At 36.6% G+C, this 17,777-nt stretch overlaps 3 protein-coding genes across 7 annotated transcripts; 1 reads left to right on the top strand and 2 right to left on the bottom strand.

The window, feature by feature from the left end:
• Positions 1 to 1,373: 1,373 nt before the first annotated feature.
• LOC133696068 (uncharacterized) lies at positions 1,374 to 3,426 on the top strand. Its single transcript, XM_062118102.1, has 6 exons — positions 1,374 to 1,750; positions 1,971 to 1,998; positions 2,293 to 2,523; positions 2,762 to 2,825; positions 2,905 to 2,964; positions 3,088 to 3,426. The coding sequence occupies exons 1-6, from the start codon at positions 1,626 to 1,628 to the stop codon at positions 3,141 to 3,143; spliced, it is 564 nt and encodes a 187-aa protein (XP_061974086.1). The 5' UTR covers positions 1,374 to 1,625; the 3' UTR covers positions 3,144 to 3,426.
• An 80-nt stretch (positions 3,427 to 3,506) lies between these two features.
• LOC133696066 (probable E3 ubiquitin-protein ligase ZFP1) lies at positions 3,507 to 12,836 on the bottom strand. 5 transcript variants are annotated; one of them, XM_062118099.1, is made up of 8 exons: positions 12,647 to 12,836; positions 9,574 to 9,660; positions 6,451 to 9,406; positions 5,143 to 5,886; positions 4,648 to 5,054; positions 4,226 to 4,324; positions 4,002 to 4,139; positions 3,507 to 3,765 (listed from the first exon to the last, which is right to left on the bottom strand). In XM_062118099.1, exons 3-8 carry the CDS (start codon positions 6,548 to 6,550, stop codon positions 3,616 to 3,618), a joined length of 1,638 nt encoding a protein of 545 aa, XP_061974083.1. In that variant the 5' UTR covers positions 6,551 to 9,406; positions 9,574 to 9,660; positions 12,647 to 12,836; the 3' UTR covers positions 3,507 to 3,615. The 5 variants fall into 5 exon arrangements, with proteins under 5 accessions (XP_061974083.1, XP_061974084.1, XP_061974081.1 ...); XM_062118100.1 differs by lacking the exon at positions 12,647 to 12,836 and having other exon boundaries at positions 6,451 to 6,608; positions 9,305 to 9,406; XM_062118097.1 differs by having other exon boundaries at positions 6,451 to 9,660.
• A 1,347-nt stretch (positions 12,837 to 14,183) lies between these two features.
• LOC133696067 (rhomboid-like protein 19) lies at positions 14,184 to 17,210 on the bottom strand. The gene is made up of 8 exons (XM_062118101.1): positions 17,034 to 17,210; positions 16,825 to 16,949; positions 15,788 to 15,848; positions 15,508 to 15,674; positions 15,313 to 15,418; positions 14,983 to 15,185; positions 14,751 to 14,888; positions 14,184 to 14,415 (listed from the first exon to the last, which is right to left on the bottom strand). Exons 1-8 carry the CDS (start codon positions 17,055 to 17,057, stop codon positions 14,313 to 14,315), a joined length of 927 nt encoding a protein of 308 aa, XP_061974085.1. The 5' UTR covers positions 17,058 to 17,210; the 3' UTR covers positions 14,184 to 14,312.
• Between the last annotated feature and the right edge of the window lie 567 nt (positions 17,211 to 17,777).

The following is a 17,777-nucleotide window of genomic DNA, read 5'->3' as shown; positions in this document are numbered from 1 at the left end:
TAAATAAAGAATAATTTACAAAAATAATAATGTTATTAATCCTATTAAAATTCATAATCCTGGTCGTATGGTGACTAAGGTCAATTTAATTCGACATTGTTTCAATATTATTATTATTTTGTTATATCTAAGTTTTTTCAAAAGCTATATCTTGTTTTTTACCAGTTATTCAAATTGTTTTTAGACCTATTAAATTGAATAATTCTTTTTGGATTAGCTCCCATGTGATTTAATTCAAAACTCGACTTAAACAAGAAGTCGGGTTGATATATTTTAAAATTGAACGGCTTGATTAAATTTAATAATATTACTAAAAAAATCTCTATATTTTTAATATTTTTTTAAAGGTTTTTTTTTAAATAATTCGATCCGTAGCAAAACACGAACGAATATACTACTATCGTGCTGTAGGATGTGCGGGCAGGGCTTGGGCTTTTGATAAAGATGGCCTCTGTTAAATATCATTTCCTTGACAGTCTCATGAGCAGAACATGTCTCCAAAGCACTGATTTTGTTCTGTTGAATGCTGCTTTCATGTATTGCAATAACAAGAAATGCTTGAAGCTTAGAAACCCATAAGCAAAATTTGGAGGCCCAGTGGACAAAGAAGCCCTAAAAGGTTAGGGGCAGAGAGCACTAAACATTTCTTAGATAAATCCTCACTCGTGTTATTATTGAAAGTTGATGATTCGCTTTCTTCAATCATAATGAAGCTCGATTCGAACTTTATTTGTGCATAAATTGTGTTTTTATTTTTCTATTTTTATTGGAGATTCATTTTCAAAGAAGAAAAGATTAAAGATTGCTTTGACTCTGCCCACTTGCTTGTGGTTTTCCTTGGAGATTCCTTTATCCCTTGCATTTATCAGCACAGGGAAGTTGCCACCTGGCTAAATCCATTACTTAGTTGTGCTTGAGTTAGAAAAATGATTTTATTTGTGGACATCTTGCAGTACCTTTTCCTTTTCAATAGTGGAAAGAGAGACAAAAACCAAGGCCCAATGATGTTATTTTAATTAAAAAAATTTACTAGAACATTTGTAAAAAAGTTTTAATTATAAAATAATGTTATTTCTTATTATACTAAAGTATAATTTAAATAAAAATATGGATGAAAAACCTTAAGATTATATAGAAGTCTTTGATCGAGAATTAATGATAAAATTAATTAAAAAAAACAATTTGGATGCAAAGTTGAGACTTGGGCGATATTTTTTAAGGTTTGCTTAATAAAAAATTAACAGGAAAAAACATATAAACGCATTAAAGATCATAATACGAATTTTTTTAAGAATTTCAAAGATTCAGCTACATAGATATTTAGGATGGTTTAGAATTTATATATATATATAAAAAAAAACCCCGCTGAAAAACACAAGTATTGTTCAACAGGGCAGGCATGTCGTGGCAGGCTGTGTGCTATATATACTCTCACTCCCATTTCAAAAAAAATATTCGAACACTTTCACCACCACGATACAACTAATCCCCAGCAACAATACTGGAAGAGAATCGAAAGTTAAAAACCAGAACTTGATTAATTTGTTGATTGCATAGCAACCCTTGATTTTGATCATTGCAAGAATCTACTTGGTTGATTTTTCTTTTTATTGTAAGAATACGTCATGGAGGTTAGGCCAAATGAGACGGTCGATAACTCGACGCAGTATCGGCGACATGTACCAGCAACTCCTTCGAAGCAACCTGTTGTTCCTCCTAACACAGTTGAGACCACCTCCGTTTCTCAGAGGTCTCGCTTTCTTGAGTTTTCTGTTTGCTTCCTGAGGAATCTTGGGGGAAAAAAAAAACCCGTTTGTTAATTTTGATTTTCTTCTTCTGGGTCTCTTTGAATTAATAGAAAGATAGAAGCTTTGAACCTGTTAGTATCAGATATGTTGTTTCTTGGGTTTATGATTTTTCAGGCAGTGAAATGATCTTAATGGGTTCTGTTTGATTATTGTTTTTTTCAGGTTACAGAAGGAATTAATGTCTCTCATGGTATGTAAAAATCCTTTCTTTTCTATTTCTTGCCTGTAAAAAATGATCAACTTTTTATGTTTAATGTTCAATCTGGTCACCAGTCTTGATTTTATCCACTGAATTAGAACTGTTGCACTTTACGGTGGACTGTTGCATCGTGTTTCTGGCAATGGCTATATTGGAAAGAAATCCCTTCGAGTGGGGTTAGAAGGTGTTTATAATACACACACAATTGCAGAAATTAAAATCGAGTTATGTTTTTTACCGTGTCAGTTGATGATGGCCTGGACTTATCTTACATTGTTTCTGCAGATGATTGGAGGAGATCTTGGAGTGTCAGCTTTTCCTGAAGGCGAGAGCATTTTTGCATGGATTGGTACAATTGCGGGTGGAGAGGGAACTGCCTATGAGGGATTATCGTACAAGCTCTCTCTACGGTTTCCTCTAGATTACCCTTTCAAACCTCCCCAGATCAAATTTGAGACGATGTGCTTCCATCCAAATGTTGATCAATTTGGGAACATATGCCTTGATATTCTCCAGGTATCAATCATTGTGCTTGTAGAGTTAGAGGGATGCAGGAGATGGCGGATGTTAAAATGATATTGAGATTAGGTGAAACCAATTTATTTGAGGATGTTTGAACCCGCTGATATTGCCAAAGTCCAGTCCTTCCCGTCGAAGCGAGCTCTCCTTATCCACACGACATTGAAATTTGTTGCCTTGTTTTCATATGTTTCTCTCATTTGACTAACGAGCTCCTCTCTGTTTGTCTTCATAGGATAAGTGGTCTTCAGCTTATGATTGCAGAACCATTCTTTTATCCATTCAAAGTCTCTTGGGAGGTCTGCTCGGACTAGCTTACATGTTTAAACTTTGTCCGTATTCCTGTATTTGCCTAACTATTCAGTTCCTTCCACGCAGAACCCAACCCGGATAGTCCCTTGAACAGCTACGCTGCCGAACTCTGGAGTAACAAGGAAGGTCAGATATCCCATCTTCATGTCCAAGATAATTTTCTTTTCTTTTTATATGTTAAGCTCGAGCTTCTTTTTATATGTTCTTCTATATCAGCATGATGAACTGAAGAGCTCTCTACTGTCACAGATTACAAAAGGAAGGTCCACAAACAGTATTATGCTGGAGAAGCATTTGAGAGTTGAGCTGCGAGCTCCTCCTGTCCTTGATTCCATCAGAAAATGTTAGCACTTCACGCTGTTGCTCTTTAAAGGTTTAGGGGAGGAGTCTGGAGTCAGTTTGGATACTTGTATGAACGAATATTAAAGAACTCAAACCCGCATCATTTGTCAGGATAGTTCTGTCCATTGCCTTCTCTGATTAGACGAGTGACATCTCTTTCTTGTAATTATTATAAAAACAAACTCTACAAAGTTGCATGGAAAGTTTTTCTAAGTCAATGAAAAGCTATTTTGGTTTTATATATAATCAGATGAATTATTTACAGTTGTGATTCTATGCTTGGCTTGGCATTTTATCGTTCTTGACTTGGATCAAACCATCGAAGCTGAGCTTAAATTAAATTTTTATAAATGGTGTCATCAAATCCCATCACCAACCAAATTATTATATACAAGATAAAAGTGAATAAGATCAAATAGAGGAAGTAAAAGCAAATCATTCCTTGTTCGAACCATCAGCAACAGCAGGTGCTTTGCAGATGGGGCACATGTTCTTCATTGACAACCACTTCTTGATGCAGTCGACGTGATAAACATGTCCACAGTTCCTTATCATTCCAACTTTATCCATGCTCTTGTACTCTTCCTGTCAATTGCAATTGCCAGCAAGGTGCATAAATGTTAAGCAGCGGAAACAAATTAGTTCACACGGGCATCCTGCCCTGTATTCTGATTTATACTTCCAGAGGGGTACATTTACACCATTCAAGATCATGAATCGTGATACTGTTCTTGTCAAGCTTAAACTTAACGATACCTTTACCTATATCTTAAGGTTTACTCAGATGCAAATTAATCACCATTTATGCAACTATTACTTACAAGGCAGATAGCACAGGATGTTTCTTCCTGGGCTTTGTCTGAAGAATGGCATCTTGTCTCCACCAAGCACTTTGAAAACACATCTTCAGGCAATCCTGTGTTGACATTCCCTATCCTTTCTCCTAGAGCAAGTAGTTCCTGTCGAGGCGACATAGCAGATTGTTTTAATTCGGGAGAAACAAGAAAACTGCCAGTCAAAAAAGTCATTTCCTGAGATTACTAACCTCATAACTCATGCTGTCAACATCCAGTCTCATGTCCCTGTATTGATCAAGGAAATTTCTGGAGCCATATAAATATGAGTGATCTAACATCATAAGAGCCTGCAAATGTAAAATAAATATGTGAGCAGGCGATGAACTGCATCAGAACCATCACATACAAACCCGAAAGGGAAAAACTTCTTGTTTTGAGGAGAAACATGCACATTGCATAGAGGTGAAAGAAATATGATGTGCATGGCTAATTTAAAAAGCTCAGAAGCATCCTGCACTCTTATGACTTGCACTCTCGTGATTACGTGTAAATCACACCAACAAGCATGACGTGTGCACGTGCACAACAAAAAAAAGGAAAGAAAAGTAAAGAAAACAGAAAGAAATTCTAGCCCCAACCATAGCACAAGTCACAATTGATTACCACACACCTCAGATCCCATTCTATCACGCACATCCACCACATTTGAAAGTGACTGGAATCTCTCAATTGATATCCTTGACCTTCCTTCTCTATGATTGCTGTGCCAACCTCCAGACAAAAGTGGTCTTGAATATCTGGAACTATGGGTTTCTGAAAGAACATGCTGACCATTTTCCACAGCAGCAGCTTCTTGTCTGAGATGAGAGGAGTTTATATCAGCCCGACGTGTAGGTATAGCTCTTCGAGAATAACTGTTCTGACCCTCCCTTGAAGCCTGGGCATGAAAACCATGAAGATGTCGTGGTGGTGCAATGGGATTTCTGCTTAAGATGGAATCATGGTTGTACCGACGAATATCAGTAGGATTCCCTCCAGCATAATGCTGATTCATCTCATGGCTCAAGGAATTATTTTCTGCAATTGTAAATTATAAATTACAATTACCTAGGAATTTGGGAAAAACTAAGAGTAGATGTTAGAAAGCAATATATCTTAAACTGACCTGAAGTATGAAACCTCCCATGTGCAGGAGGTGGAACACCAATTTGGTTCTGCTCATAAGCAGTTCTGTCAGCATTTAAGTTAGCAACATCCACTGGCCCTGGATGGTTTCGGAGATGAGATGTTGAAGAAAAAGGATGGGACGTGTAACTTGATGAATGGGTTCTCCTTGGGTTGGGCTCCAAATCAAGTCTAGATCTGCTTCTCACATTCCTTGGAGGATCTTCACCCCCAATTGACAGGCTGCTACCCATATAGGGAGGTAAACCAGAGGATTCTGAAAAGTAATTTCTATAATCTGAAGTTGGTTTCTCATGGTGAAGTTCAAAAGAATTGGAGGAACTTCCTGCACTGTACATACTGCTGGTGCCACCTCTTTCCCACGAGGTAGGAACACCAGGGCTTTTTCTTTTGAATGGCCCTCTTCCAGCACTCATTGTATGATCAAGTAGACCACCCTCACCTTCATGGATACCATGCCTGTTGTGGTGATTAGAATGAACATGGGTAGCATCGAGCTCTGGAGGAGGGTAAAAGCTTCCACCAGCTGGACAGTGGGGGAATACATCATGTCGGGGGGCAGAAAGGGGAGTGTGAACTTGCGGACCTTCTGACCTGAAATATGTAGAGGAATGCTCAAGAGCTCTGTTTTCCAGGTTCCGCCGAGAGGCACAGCTGGGTCCATCTATTGAAGGAGGATTGATAGGATGAGAAAAGGAACCATTTTCTTGAGAAACAGCCCTTCCTGCAACAACGTTGTTCAGAACTTAAATAACTTTCAAGGCAAGGCTAAGCCATGATGTAAGCAGTTGGCAGATAAAAGAGCAATAGCAGTTCCCTAAACACCTAAAAGGCATGCAGTAGGTTTGAACTCCCAGGTAAAACACAATGGACAGCTTCAGTTAATTTTACACTTGATATCAATGATAATTCAAATTCCACCAATATTCTTGATGAAGGAGTGTTGTTTCAATTGGGACATGAATTTTTTTTAAGAAAACCCTATAATCTTCATACTGCACCTGGAAGCGTTGCATATCTTTAAATGCAGCTATTTTCCTAGTTAAAGATTACTAAAGCGATGAGTTAATGAAAGTTTCCCCTTAGAATAATCATTGATAGATTCAAACCCTTGATCTGCATCCCACTGGCAATCTAAACAAAAGTTGGACATCATTGGTGCAAGGTATTGAAGAAATACCAACAGACAAAAGGCATCTTTATTGAATAACATAAAACGAAATAAAATACCCAAATAATAACTTACAAAAGGCATTTTTATTGAATAATATAAAACGAAGTAAAATACCCATATGAACATAGGACTGTCCAGCAGCTGGGTGGCCATGGCTCCAATCCTGCTCCATCTCGAAGAATTGAGAAGGGTTGAACATTTGTCTATGTCCCATGACCCCTTACAGCAGAAGATAATTGAAGCTCTGGATTCGGAATAGAGGAAGAACCAACCTGCATAAAAGTCATCTACAATTATCAGAGCAATCCCGTATGTACAAGTATGTGTGCTGCAATTATACATCAGTTTCTACATGTCATCTAAGCAGGCATGATACTAAGCTTTGTCTCCAAAACTTTATTAACTAATGACGATCAAACTTAGATATATTATATACGTACTGTGCCAGAAAGCCCAAGCCCTTAAAACCAGAATGCTTGAAAATATGGTTGAAGAAATGACTAAATGACATTTATAGTATTCATTTGAATTTCTTCAGCAAAGTTGTTCATTACTAAAATGGATAAACAGAAGTCAAAATATAATCACAATCAATAGGATTTTAGCAATTTCTAAAAGTTCTATCCATTTGATCCATGTACCAATTTCCTGCTAAATCAAGAAAAAGTTTGCTAATGAGTTCATCATGTCAATTGATTAACTACAAAAATTAGATCCCCTCACAAAGGGAAGAAAGAAAGAAAAGAAATGAAATGAAAAAAAGAACCCTATCAATATATGCTTTCACTCAAGCAACTCCTAAAATGAAGTGCAAAATAGGGTCAAATTATAATAATTAAGCTTTAGGAACCAAAGAGACTACATTGAAATGACAAGAGACATGCAAAACAGGCTGTCTCAAATTTGGGAAACATACTAAGAAGACAGATTTTCTAGTTTTTCAATTATAATAATAGGTTATGTTTCTATGATTTTTACCATCAGGAATTGAGTACGGATAAAAATAAATGAATAAATAAATAAATAATAAAACACAACTTTTTCACAAAGCAAACACTCCATGAAAGTTCCAAAAAAATGCCATGCAATCCTGAGAAACATAAGTATTGTTAATGGAAACGAGCCAAGAGAGAAAAACAGAGTTGAGGAAGGTAATTTATGAAAATATAATCACATCTAGAACAAGAAAGAAAAAAAATGAACTTCTAAGAAAAAATATGATGAACTAAAATCTAATGGTCTGAGAAAACAGAAATCATACTAACAAATTCAAGAGAAATGAACTTCTACTGATCCCCTACTGCCATAAAAAAAATAACAAAAAACTGGGAACAATAACTAGTTCATTCTGTCTTAATGCCTCTTAAATAAGCAGGCTTACAAACTTTACATTGTTCCTGGGACAAATATCCTATGGATAACACAGAAAATTCCAAGAAAAATATGACAGAACAATAATAATAGAAGAAGGGAAAATAAGGCCCTCGTATCTTACATCATCAAGAAGGAAACGAAAATGTGTGAAAAAGAAAAATGGTTACATACATCCAGATCCTGTCTTTGTATGCTAACATAACTACTACTCAAAGTCCAATTGTGACTCTCTCTCTGTAGATAAGGGATTCTACAGGCAACGTACCACCTCTTCATCCCTAGTAGCAGATTAGCAAATTTGTCGAAGTTAAAAAACAGATACGTAAAACTTCACCCTTCAAAAGAAAAGCCTTTACTGCTTGCTAAAGAAATACTACTGAATTGCTTTGGATTGGAAAATTATGTGAAGGCTGCAACAACCTAGATGCACCAAAGTAATATCTTGACAGCATATTGATATGGACAAATGGCATCACATCAGCCATATAAAGGAAGAGAACATCTAAAGGAGCACATAGAATAACATCCCCTCAGAAACACGTGTCCCAAAATGCCGCCGCAATCAAATAATGTTTCAGATAACTGAGACAAAATCCTTTTTCCAAACATCTATGAGGGACTCCGGCCACTCATTTCACATTTTTTCTCTCACTTTAGCATTTCAATGGAGATTTCTCAAATCCAGGAAACAACCATCATTCTCCCAATCCTGACAAGTTATATCTTCTGTACTACCATCAGAATTCCACTATGCAATGAAATACTCCTCTTCATCAAGCAAGTCTCCGCAACCATGCCGCCAGACACTTCTTCAAATACAAAACTATCACCATAAGGATCAAGAACTTGATGATCTCTTTATTTTGGTAAGAGCCTCAAAAGGCGAGCCACTCTAAATAAACATCACATTGTGAAAGATAGTAACCTCAGTGGTGTGAGATTACTATCACTCAAATGCACAAGAGCCCTTTCATTTTTCAATGTAGTGACCTAAAATGCTCACTCCATCCACACTAGTGGTATTTGGTACAGAAACTAATTCTAAGCTCACAACATCCTCCAGATGAAACTGCACTATAAAAGATTAATTGGAGCATTGAAAAATCTTCAGGCCTTGAATCGTAAGGCAATTTTGTAGTTATCCCCAATGTGAACGAGACTATAACCCTCAAATCAGAGTAATACATCTAACAGGCCCCACAATTCGATCTCCCAGGACAAGGATTCATTTCTAGCACGTTATTGCAGCAGCATGTATTCATGAAATTTATGTGAAATACAGGAATTCAAAAATGAAAATCCCCTTCAAGTGATCAATGAGACCATAAGTGCCTGCAAGGCAATACCACTTGCACTTTAGATCAATACTTATAACAATAAAAGATAAACTTCCTATATACCAAATTGCAGAAATCTTTTAGAATTTAGTTGGCTGTGACTAATGATTTTAATTAAAGAACCCATGGAAGTACATATAAGAAGAGCTGAGGCAAAGGGCTCCGGCTGTTTTCAAAGGCTCTACTTAGGAAACCTTAAACCTCATAGAAATGCTATGAGATTTAGTGACTCTATAGACAGGGTGCATAAAGTTTACACATGCTTCAAGACTGAAGATTGTTTGGCAAAACAGAAATGCTTTAAGGAATGTGGAGAGAGGGAGAGATCCTCTGGAGACCAGTTCCTTGCTCACCTGTACCTGATAATAAATCAAAAACAGATATACAAAGCATCAATTAACCTGCATTCGCTGGCCACCTATACCTATAGGAGGGTGGAGAAACCCAGAGCAGGGCAAAAACATTATTATTCTTTTGATGATTAAAAGTGGAGAAATGGGAAAAGCACCATAGAGGTGCCGCCTACCCATAGGATGGTACAATTTTATTAGCTCCATTACATCTCTGCATTGAGCCCTTGGAATGGTAAAAGAGAAATAAACTGAAAAAGTATCTGCAAGAAGCTTCAATTAGTTTATGAATATATAAAATTATGTATGAAACTAGATAACTCAGATGTAACAAAGCACTTTCATGCACCAGATCCTAAATCCGACAGCAAAAGACTTAACTAAAATATTTAAAACTTAGAACACCATCCTTCTGCATGAAAACTTCCAAATACGTTAATATACACGAATTCCTTTGAGAAGAGGAACTATTGCAGAACTCATGTCTTCATTCATCACTTAAGCCTTCCTCTCACTGAAGCAAATGATTACAGCAATATCAAACACTAAGGGAATAAAAGGAACAGGATTGATTGAAAAGAAGAAAGAGATGACTTCACTTAGTTAAGCATTAGGAAAAATAGCTTCTCCAACAGAAGCAGGCACAAAATATTTCCTCCAAAACCTCTTCAGAAAAACCTCTAGTACCTGCTCCCTAGGATGCCTTGATATTTTTATTTGATAAGACTGCTGAATGCAAAGAATATTTTGTTCCCATCCTCCAGATGGAAAAAAAAAATACATCTAGGATAAAGTTCAATTCAGAGCAACAAAGCTGAGAAAAGCAGAACCCAATTGATAACATGATTGGTAAATATTTTTATAATTTTTCTTCTTGTAAATTAATACATAGGTAAACAGAGTGGCAACAAGGTCTGAAAATCCAGTTAAAATCCCAATACAATCTTCTCCATCACATTCGATGGTATAGTATGTGACAGTTATAATTCTAATGTTTACTCCGTTCATATGATTAGCAAATTTACCTGTGATGAAACTTCAAGATTTTAAATACCAAACAAATTTTCCTGATCTGGGAGCTTGATGCCTTCTCATTTCATAACACGTCCAAGAATTTCTTCCAATTTATATAGAATTTTTAGTTTTTCTTTCCTTCTCTTCCAAAACTGTCTAGTTCTTCTACATCCATTTGATTTTGTCAATGGGTGAGCTTTAAGACCACTTCAACATTAAATTTATGATATTAAAATTTGTACTTCATGCTTATTGATTTTCCATCTTTGTCAATACAATTATGGTGGTAAATCATCATTCTGGTTTTAGATGATTTCACTTGCACTAAAAAAGGACACCATTCTCTAGGGAATAATGGCTTTAATAGCAAAAAAGCTAGAGGCATAAAAAATGAGAAGGAAATGGCTCTGGAAGGGAGTTAGCAACAGAAAAATAGGGGCAAAAAGATTAATACAGAGCCACAGTTTCGCATGATGCAACCATAGTCTTTATGGAGTAATATTACAGAGATGTAGACCCTCGCATAGAGATAAACAAATTTATCTTAGTATGGTGAACAGCAATCGTGAAATACAACTAATAAGAGAGGAAAACTTGCCAAACTTCTAATCTTTCAATTTAAGTTTGGATAAGTGGAATTATCTCCAAAGATCTTAGGCCGACCTACTGATGACAACCTGGATGTTATCAAGCATCTAACCTCGCCTCTCTAAAAAATGTTAGTAAATCCATCTTTGAAGTCACCAGAACCTGCAGATCTAAGCAAGAAAAGAAATGAAATTTGCTGCATTTGTCAGCTCAAGCCACTAGTTCCAAAAAAACCCAGATTAGCAACAAAGCACCGATGAACAAGGAAAAGAATTGAGAAACAATTAGCAAGTCATCAAAATCATAGCCGAGGGCATGATCAAACACCATTTCATATCTTACCTGCAATGTATCTTCACAATCTTTCAAGAAAACAATACTGCTGCCCTCATGAGAATATTCAACTATATGATCTTATTGATTTAATTTTGGCTAATTCAGAACCCCAATACTCTGTAATTCCATTATAATATCCTTAGATCCACAGCTATTGAAACCAAAACAAGCACTCCTGGTACAGTTGCTAACACTAAACCAGGTGATTATTGTTGCATTGTTGGATAAACAAACAAAAAAATAGAATGAGATCATAGTCACATTGTAACACCCCAAATCCTTTAAAATCAAATCAGAGACACAAAACTTCTATTTAAAAAAATCATATGCGAGGATAAGAGACAAAAGACAAGAAATGCAGTAATGGGCATTGACTAATGTTCCATCCAATGCCATTGCATCATATGAAAATTGAGAAAGAATAATAGTTTCCTACTGCCTTGGTATAGCAGCAACCACCACTGCCTTCTGGAAATAATTATAAGTGATCTTTCTCTTTCAAATAATATTAATATAAGTACATTCGATGATGCCTATTCTCATATAGAAACAGCACATGCTGCCATGCAAGCAACAAATTATTATCCATCAGTAAATTCAAAATCAGATTGCAACATCGATGCGCAAAAACCTACTAAGTTAATGTCTGATGCAAATCATTGGCATGAAATAAATAGCTTTCCAACTAAACCAACAAACATAATCTACCAACAATACAATTTTATATTTTCACAAGCTACGAGGTGTTCGAGCTTCAAACTCGCAATTAAACCAACCAATTGACAATGATAGAAACACCACAACTTTTAAACTCACGAACTGGGCTTGATTTACGAGGATCGGACCCCGCACTAGTTTCAATAAGATTTGGTTCCGTGCCTAATTTAAGCAATCATGACCCTAAGATTAGCTCTAAAATCTAAATTTCAAGGTTATTATGTAAAAAAAACACATAATCTACCAACACAGCATCTAATCAGCACCAAAAACACTAAAAAATAATCAAATAACAGCACGCACGCACACAAATCGTTAACGATGATACCCTAATTTAAATTCCAAAAAGGCAGGCAAAAATACAATTCCGAGGCAAAAAGAAAGAGAGCGGAGCAAAACATCCAGAGAGCGACAAAAAAACACGATCATAAAAAAAATCTACTAAAAAAACGTAATCAACGCGATTATTTAAATTGGAAGAGGATCGTTTAATTTCAAAAGAAAATAAAAAAATCAGAGGAAATTAGAGGTTAATCAACGAAGACTGGTCAAGAAGAAAAGGGGAAAACGGAGAGAATGGGCCGAAGAAAGTACCTGAGACGTTTGATTGTGAAGTTGACTACGGGGATCAGACGGTGGAGAGAGAGAAAGGAGAATTACAGATGTCCTTTTGTAGAGATGATTGAAGCCTTGTTTGGTAAAGGGAGCCAGGAGAGAGGAGAGGAGAGGAGAGGGGAGAGAGAGAGAGAGAGAGAGTTGTGTGTTAAATTGTAAGCTGGTGTGAATTATAGAATGAGGCAGTTATATATATAAATATATTAGTTTGGCATGTAATGTTAGGTATGCTAATTATGAATTAGAGACCGTCCTGGCGATAAACCTGTTTCTTGTGGGATTTCATTGGTCTTTTTTTTTTTCCCCTTGGGTAAATTTTATTTTTTTTGTCCTTGTAGATTTATTAAATTTCAATTAGTGCTTTGTTAGTTTGTTCCCCTATTTTTTTTCCAGTAGCTGTAATATTTCTTTTTCATACCTAATTATAAGCACCGAGAACTTTATTGAATTTAATTATTTGAGGATTTTGTTGGAGAATTGAGGAGGAGGGTATTTGAGGAATTAGGGGAGAGCGATTGTAACTTCCATGACCAGAAATCCAAGTAACCCTCACCTAGCTGAATTGAATATGCAGCAAGCCAGCAAGGGATATGAGTTTCAACATTATTAATGAGAGGAAAGAATACCCCTTGGATTTTTTTAAGAAAAAGTTAAAAACAGAAGACTCCTCGTGGGACAAGCCACAATCAACGTGGTATTGTCAAACGTGGAGGCTTTCGTTTTTCAAGGAGGTAATAAGATTAATTTAATTAAAAAAACATAAAAGCAGAAAGAAGGAGAAGAAAGCCTGAGGCAACGGGGGTTACTGTACGCAAGGATTAAACTTTAAAACGACACGCTTCCTTTCTCTATCCACCAATTCTCTTCTTAATTCAGCAAGTTTCTTTCTCTGGTCGACGTATCTCCACGTTCTCAAATCAATTTATCATCTTGCAATTTCTTTATTCTTACTGGTTTCAGGCACGCAATTTCTTTCCCATGTGAAGGAACGGGGCAGCGAATCCAGGACCAGGGCAAACTTTTAACAGAAAGTTTGGAAAATGCACCTACAGTTCCTAGGATTTGGTGTTCGCAATTAAATTGGAAGCAACTGAAAATGACAGGCTATCTGGAGATTCGGATCTTCCCAACCAATTCCATTACTGTGTCCATCCCAGCGAATTCAAATGAATGCTCGTGTCAAACCTTATTTTTCGAAGCAGTCTACCAATCTTAAATTGTGATCCACTAATGAACAGTGGCATAGAGTTTCAACACCTGTAATAAAAAATGGGTCCTAGCTGGAAACAAAAGCCCATCCACCGACAAAATCCTGATGGTTACGCATCTTTCTGGGAAAGCAGCCTCCGTTGGCAGATAAAAAATTTCCATCTATTTCCTGCAAAGCCATCCCAGGGATACTTCTTCAGCATTTCTGCTCTATATGTGTCGAAGGCAAGAACAGTCATTGTCCAAAAAAAAAAAAAACAAGGATATAGGAATGATTTTACTATAAGAATGATAATCGAAAGAAATATGCATGAAGAAACTGTAATACGGAAACCAACCAAAAAGACTTCTTTCCAAGTACTGCACAAACTCTGAAGTGGTCATAAAAGATACAATTTCGCATTTGTTGTTTTTGTTTGAAAGTGAAGTCGAGCAATCAAACATTCTCTGAGACATCCTTTTTCAACTCTTCAGCACTCCGTGCAGTGGCCAACCTCTCAGCTGTCAATCTCTCTTCCAGTGCTCTAGCTCCTCTTTCTCTGCAAGGGGAAGATTGATCAGAAACTGTAACTTTTTGCCACCTGTGAAAACTTAATTACTATGACTGTGCTTAATATTACATGTAATTGAAGGTGTTCAGGACTTTGTATCACTGCTTAATTGTTCCTTTGGGTTCATTTTTCTATTTATAAAAAAAATGCATTTTTCATTTCTGCTGTTACAATGATACCAATACACATAACCCTAGAGTTTCACAGCAGAGATCATATTGAAGTGTCATGTTCAAATAAATTGGGATGATTTAACAATATCCTAGTATTTGAAAGGGACACACATCCTTATCCAAAGTTTTAAATTGAGTGGTTAAACTTACCTCCTCCTAGATGCCTCGATGGGATCAGAACCAGGCAATGGAGCACCTCCCAAGGTGTAACCGTGGGCTTCAGTAGAAGTTTCAAATCTACCACAAAGCATCCGATGGAATATTGATGCAATAGGATCAATGACTGGCCTGAAAACAGATAGAGACAGATGGAAGCACGTAAACAAACTCATATATTCCATGGATTAAAAACCTAGTGTACTAAAAGAAAAGGAGAAAACACCTGAGGAATTCAGGGAAGAAGGATGAGAATGCAAAATCATCACTTGGATCACCCCTTAGTTTTGTTTCTGGTTTCCTATGAAAGTATCTCAAGTAAATCCAGCTCATATAAGTGCCAAATATTATGGTTGGAAGATATTTTGCTGACTCTGCAGTAAAGAAGCTTACAACAATAGCTATCAAGAGCATAAGAGACGGAAACCACTGCATGGCATTTGAAACAGCACCAAGGAGAATGTATGAGACATCCTTTCAATTTGCAAAACAAATCATCAAGTAATACTAAAAGGCAAGAGGTGAAGTGAAGAAACACTATTGTACAGGTCCATACCTTTGCCTTTAATCTTAATAGAGACAGCTCTTGGTCAGGTATAATTTGCTTGGTACCAACCAAGAAACCTGCCAGGATCCCTTGGAAGCCAGAAATGGGCATATAACTACCAGAAAGAACAAAGGAAATCAGTACAATGGTAATAGAAAGAGTAGCACAAGCCAAAAAAAAAACATTTAGGAAGCACATGCTTACAGGTAATTTTCCTGCCTCGTTATGTAGTACAGGCTAATAGCAGTAATGAAAACACAGACAGAGGTAAGAAAGTTGACTATGAAAATGAACTTTAAGAACTCCTTAGAACCCCATACTGGCTCAAGAAGCCTTCCCATGACGAGGAGGCATAAAGTGCTTGCAACCACCTACAGAAGAATTTAATGGTGAGTGCAACTTTATGAAGGAAATATAAAAGCCACAGGGCAGTTTAGGCAAAACCAAAACAAAGAATAGCATTATCAACAGATGAACTACATACTCCATATATCGATTGTTCGATGTAACCAGCTGTTAAGAGGTTCCATGCAAAAGGAATCGTCCTGCAAAACAAAATTTCTGGTAAGGAATAAATTTCCTTGCCATTGAAATGAGGATCATACATATAGAGCATACTGCATGAATGTTATCAATCCCCACAACCTAGCACAGGGGGTAATCGAGTATAGTAGGTCCATGGCTGTCTCTATCTCTGATCCCCTATAATAGCAATTATTTTTTCTTTGACTGTATTTCTTCATTGATATTCACTAATTTCAAGAGAAAATCACGTCTGATCAGCTGTTCATCATACCATGGTAGAGCCATACTGATCAGCTGTTCATCGTACCATGGTAGAGCCATACCGACCACACGGATGTGATTACCAATAATGCAGGCAATTACACCAAAATAAGCAAGTTAGAAAGCATCATGCAAATTTATCCATCCTGTGTTCTAAAAGGCGAGATCATGGAGACATGCGAGTAAGACACGCCCATTTTAAAGGCTCCGTGGTCCAAAGTGATTAACATTGGAAGTGCACCGTGATCAGTATTTGACTTGCAGGAGTGGTCCAACCCATTGTTTTTATGATTTTTAAGAACTTAAAAAAAAAAACTAGATTCATAATCAATTATCCAGTCAAATCCTAAACTACAGTTTTTTAAAAAAAAATTCTCAGAAAAGATTCAGCTTGCCAGGCAATGCAGCCCTCTCTTTCAAGCTGCTTCCTCCAGGACTAAGAACAAGAAAAAAAATTCCATCAAATCAACATTGAAATAATCAAGAAAGGTATGTACAAGTTCATGGATATAACAGGATTCAATTAGCAACTATTTTTAACTCCTCAAGTCTACGCTGTACGTGTGTGTGTGTTATTGCTTCTAGTATCTGCCTGCCTCACGTTACCATTTCCGGATCCTTTACCATCTTTAATCAATAACATGTTATTACTAAACACCATTTTTCCACTTTACTCTACTGATTGCAATCTGGAAAAAAAACCGCAAGGAATTCAAGAATTGAAAAGTTCGTTACCTGGCAGGAATAAGAGCAAGATAGTTAACAGCGGAGGGGAAAATCTGAACAACAATGTGACCAGCGACGAGAACCACCGCGAGACCTTTGCATAGCTTCGTGAACCCTGTAAACAAGCTCGCGCCCTGCCATTAGAAAACAATAAGGTTAATCAGGTCGACATGCGATGAGAAACGGAGAGAATTTAAGAGAGAGAGGGGGGAGAGTACTCCGAGAATGGGTGGAGAGCTCATAATGCAGAGATTTAGGGTTTTGAAAAGGTCACTGTTTGATTTGGTGAAAAATGGAACAGGTAGATGATCTGATATGATCTGGGATCTCTGACTTTGCTTGGTGATGAAGAAGAAAGGGAGTTTCAACTTATCTTAGGCCCGGGTTTCCAGATCAGAAACTGGGCTTATAGTTCTCAAAACGACTTGCCGTTTTAACTCTTCTCTTTTTTTAACTGTTAAAAAGATTGTTATCAAACCACTCTACAGGATTTCGAGTCTGGATTTCGAGTCTGTTTGGTTGTGTGTTTTAACCTGTATTTTGTTAAATTTTAAATTTTTTTTTTGCTAAAATTGAGTGTGATTTGTACTGTTTGGATCGTTTTGATGTGCTGATATTAAAAATAATTTTTAAAAAATAAAAAAACATCATTGGCATGTATTTCGGCACGAAAAACTATTTGAAAAGCAATCACTACCACACTGTCAAACACACTCTTTAGATAATTCACTTGTAGACGGTTATTATAGTCGTTCCGGCGTCTGGTGATCTTGTTTCTGAAAGTTAACCTAGTTAAATTTAGAGGACGATCAATTTATAAGCTGATTGATCACCAGTTATGTTAATTTAAAGATTTTTTTTTCTTAAGTTTTGACCAAAATAATATTGCTTTTTATTATTATTATTATAATCTCAAGATAAAATTATGACATGCAATTTAGATATTGAGCTGGATAAGATGT

Source organism: Populus nigra, chromosome 6 (assembly GCF_951802175.1).
Source record: "Populus nigra chromosome 6, ddPopNigr1.1, whole genome shotgun sequence".
Taxonomy (NCBI): domain Eukaryota; kingdom Viridiplantae; phylum Streptophyta; class Magnoliopsida; order Malpighiales; family Salicaceae; genus Populus; species Populus nigra.
This window is presented reverse-complemented; position numbering and strand designations above follow the sequence as displayed.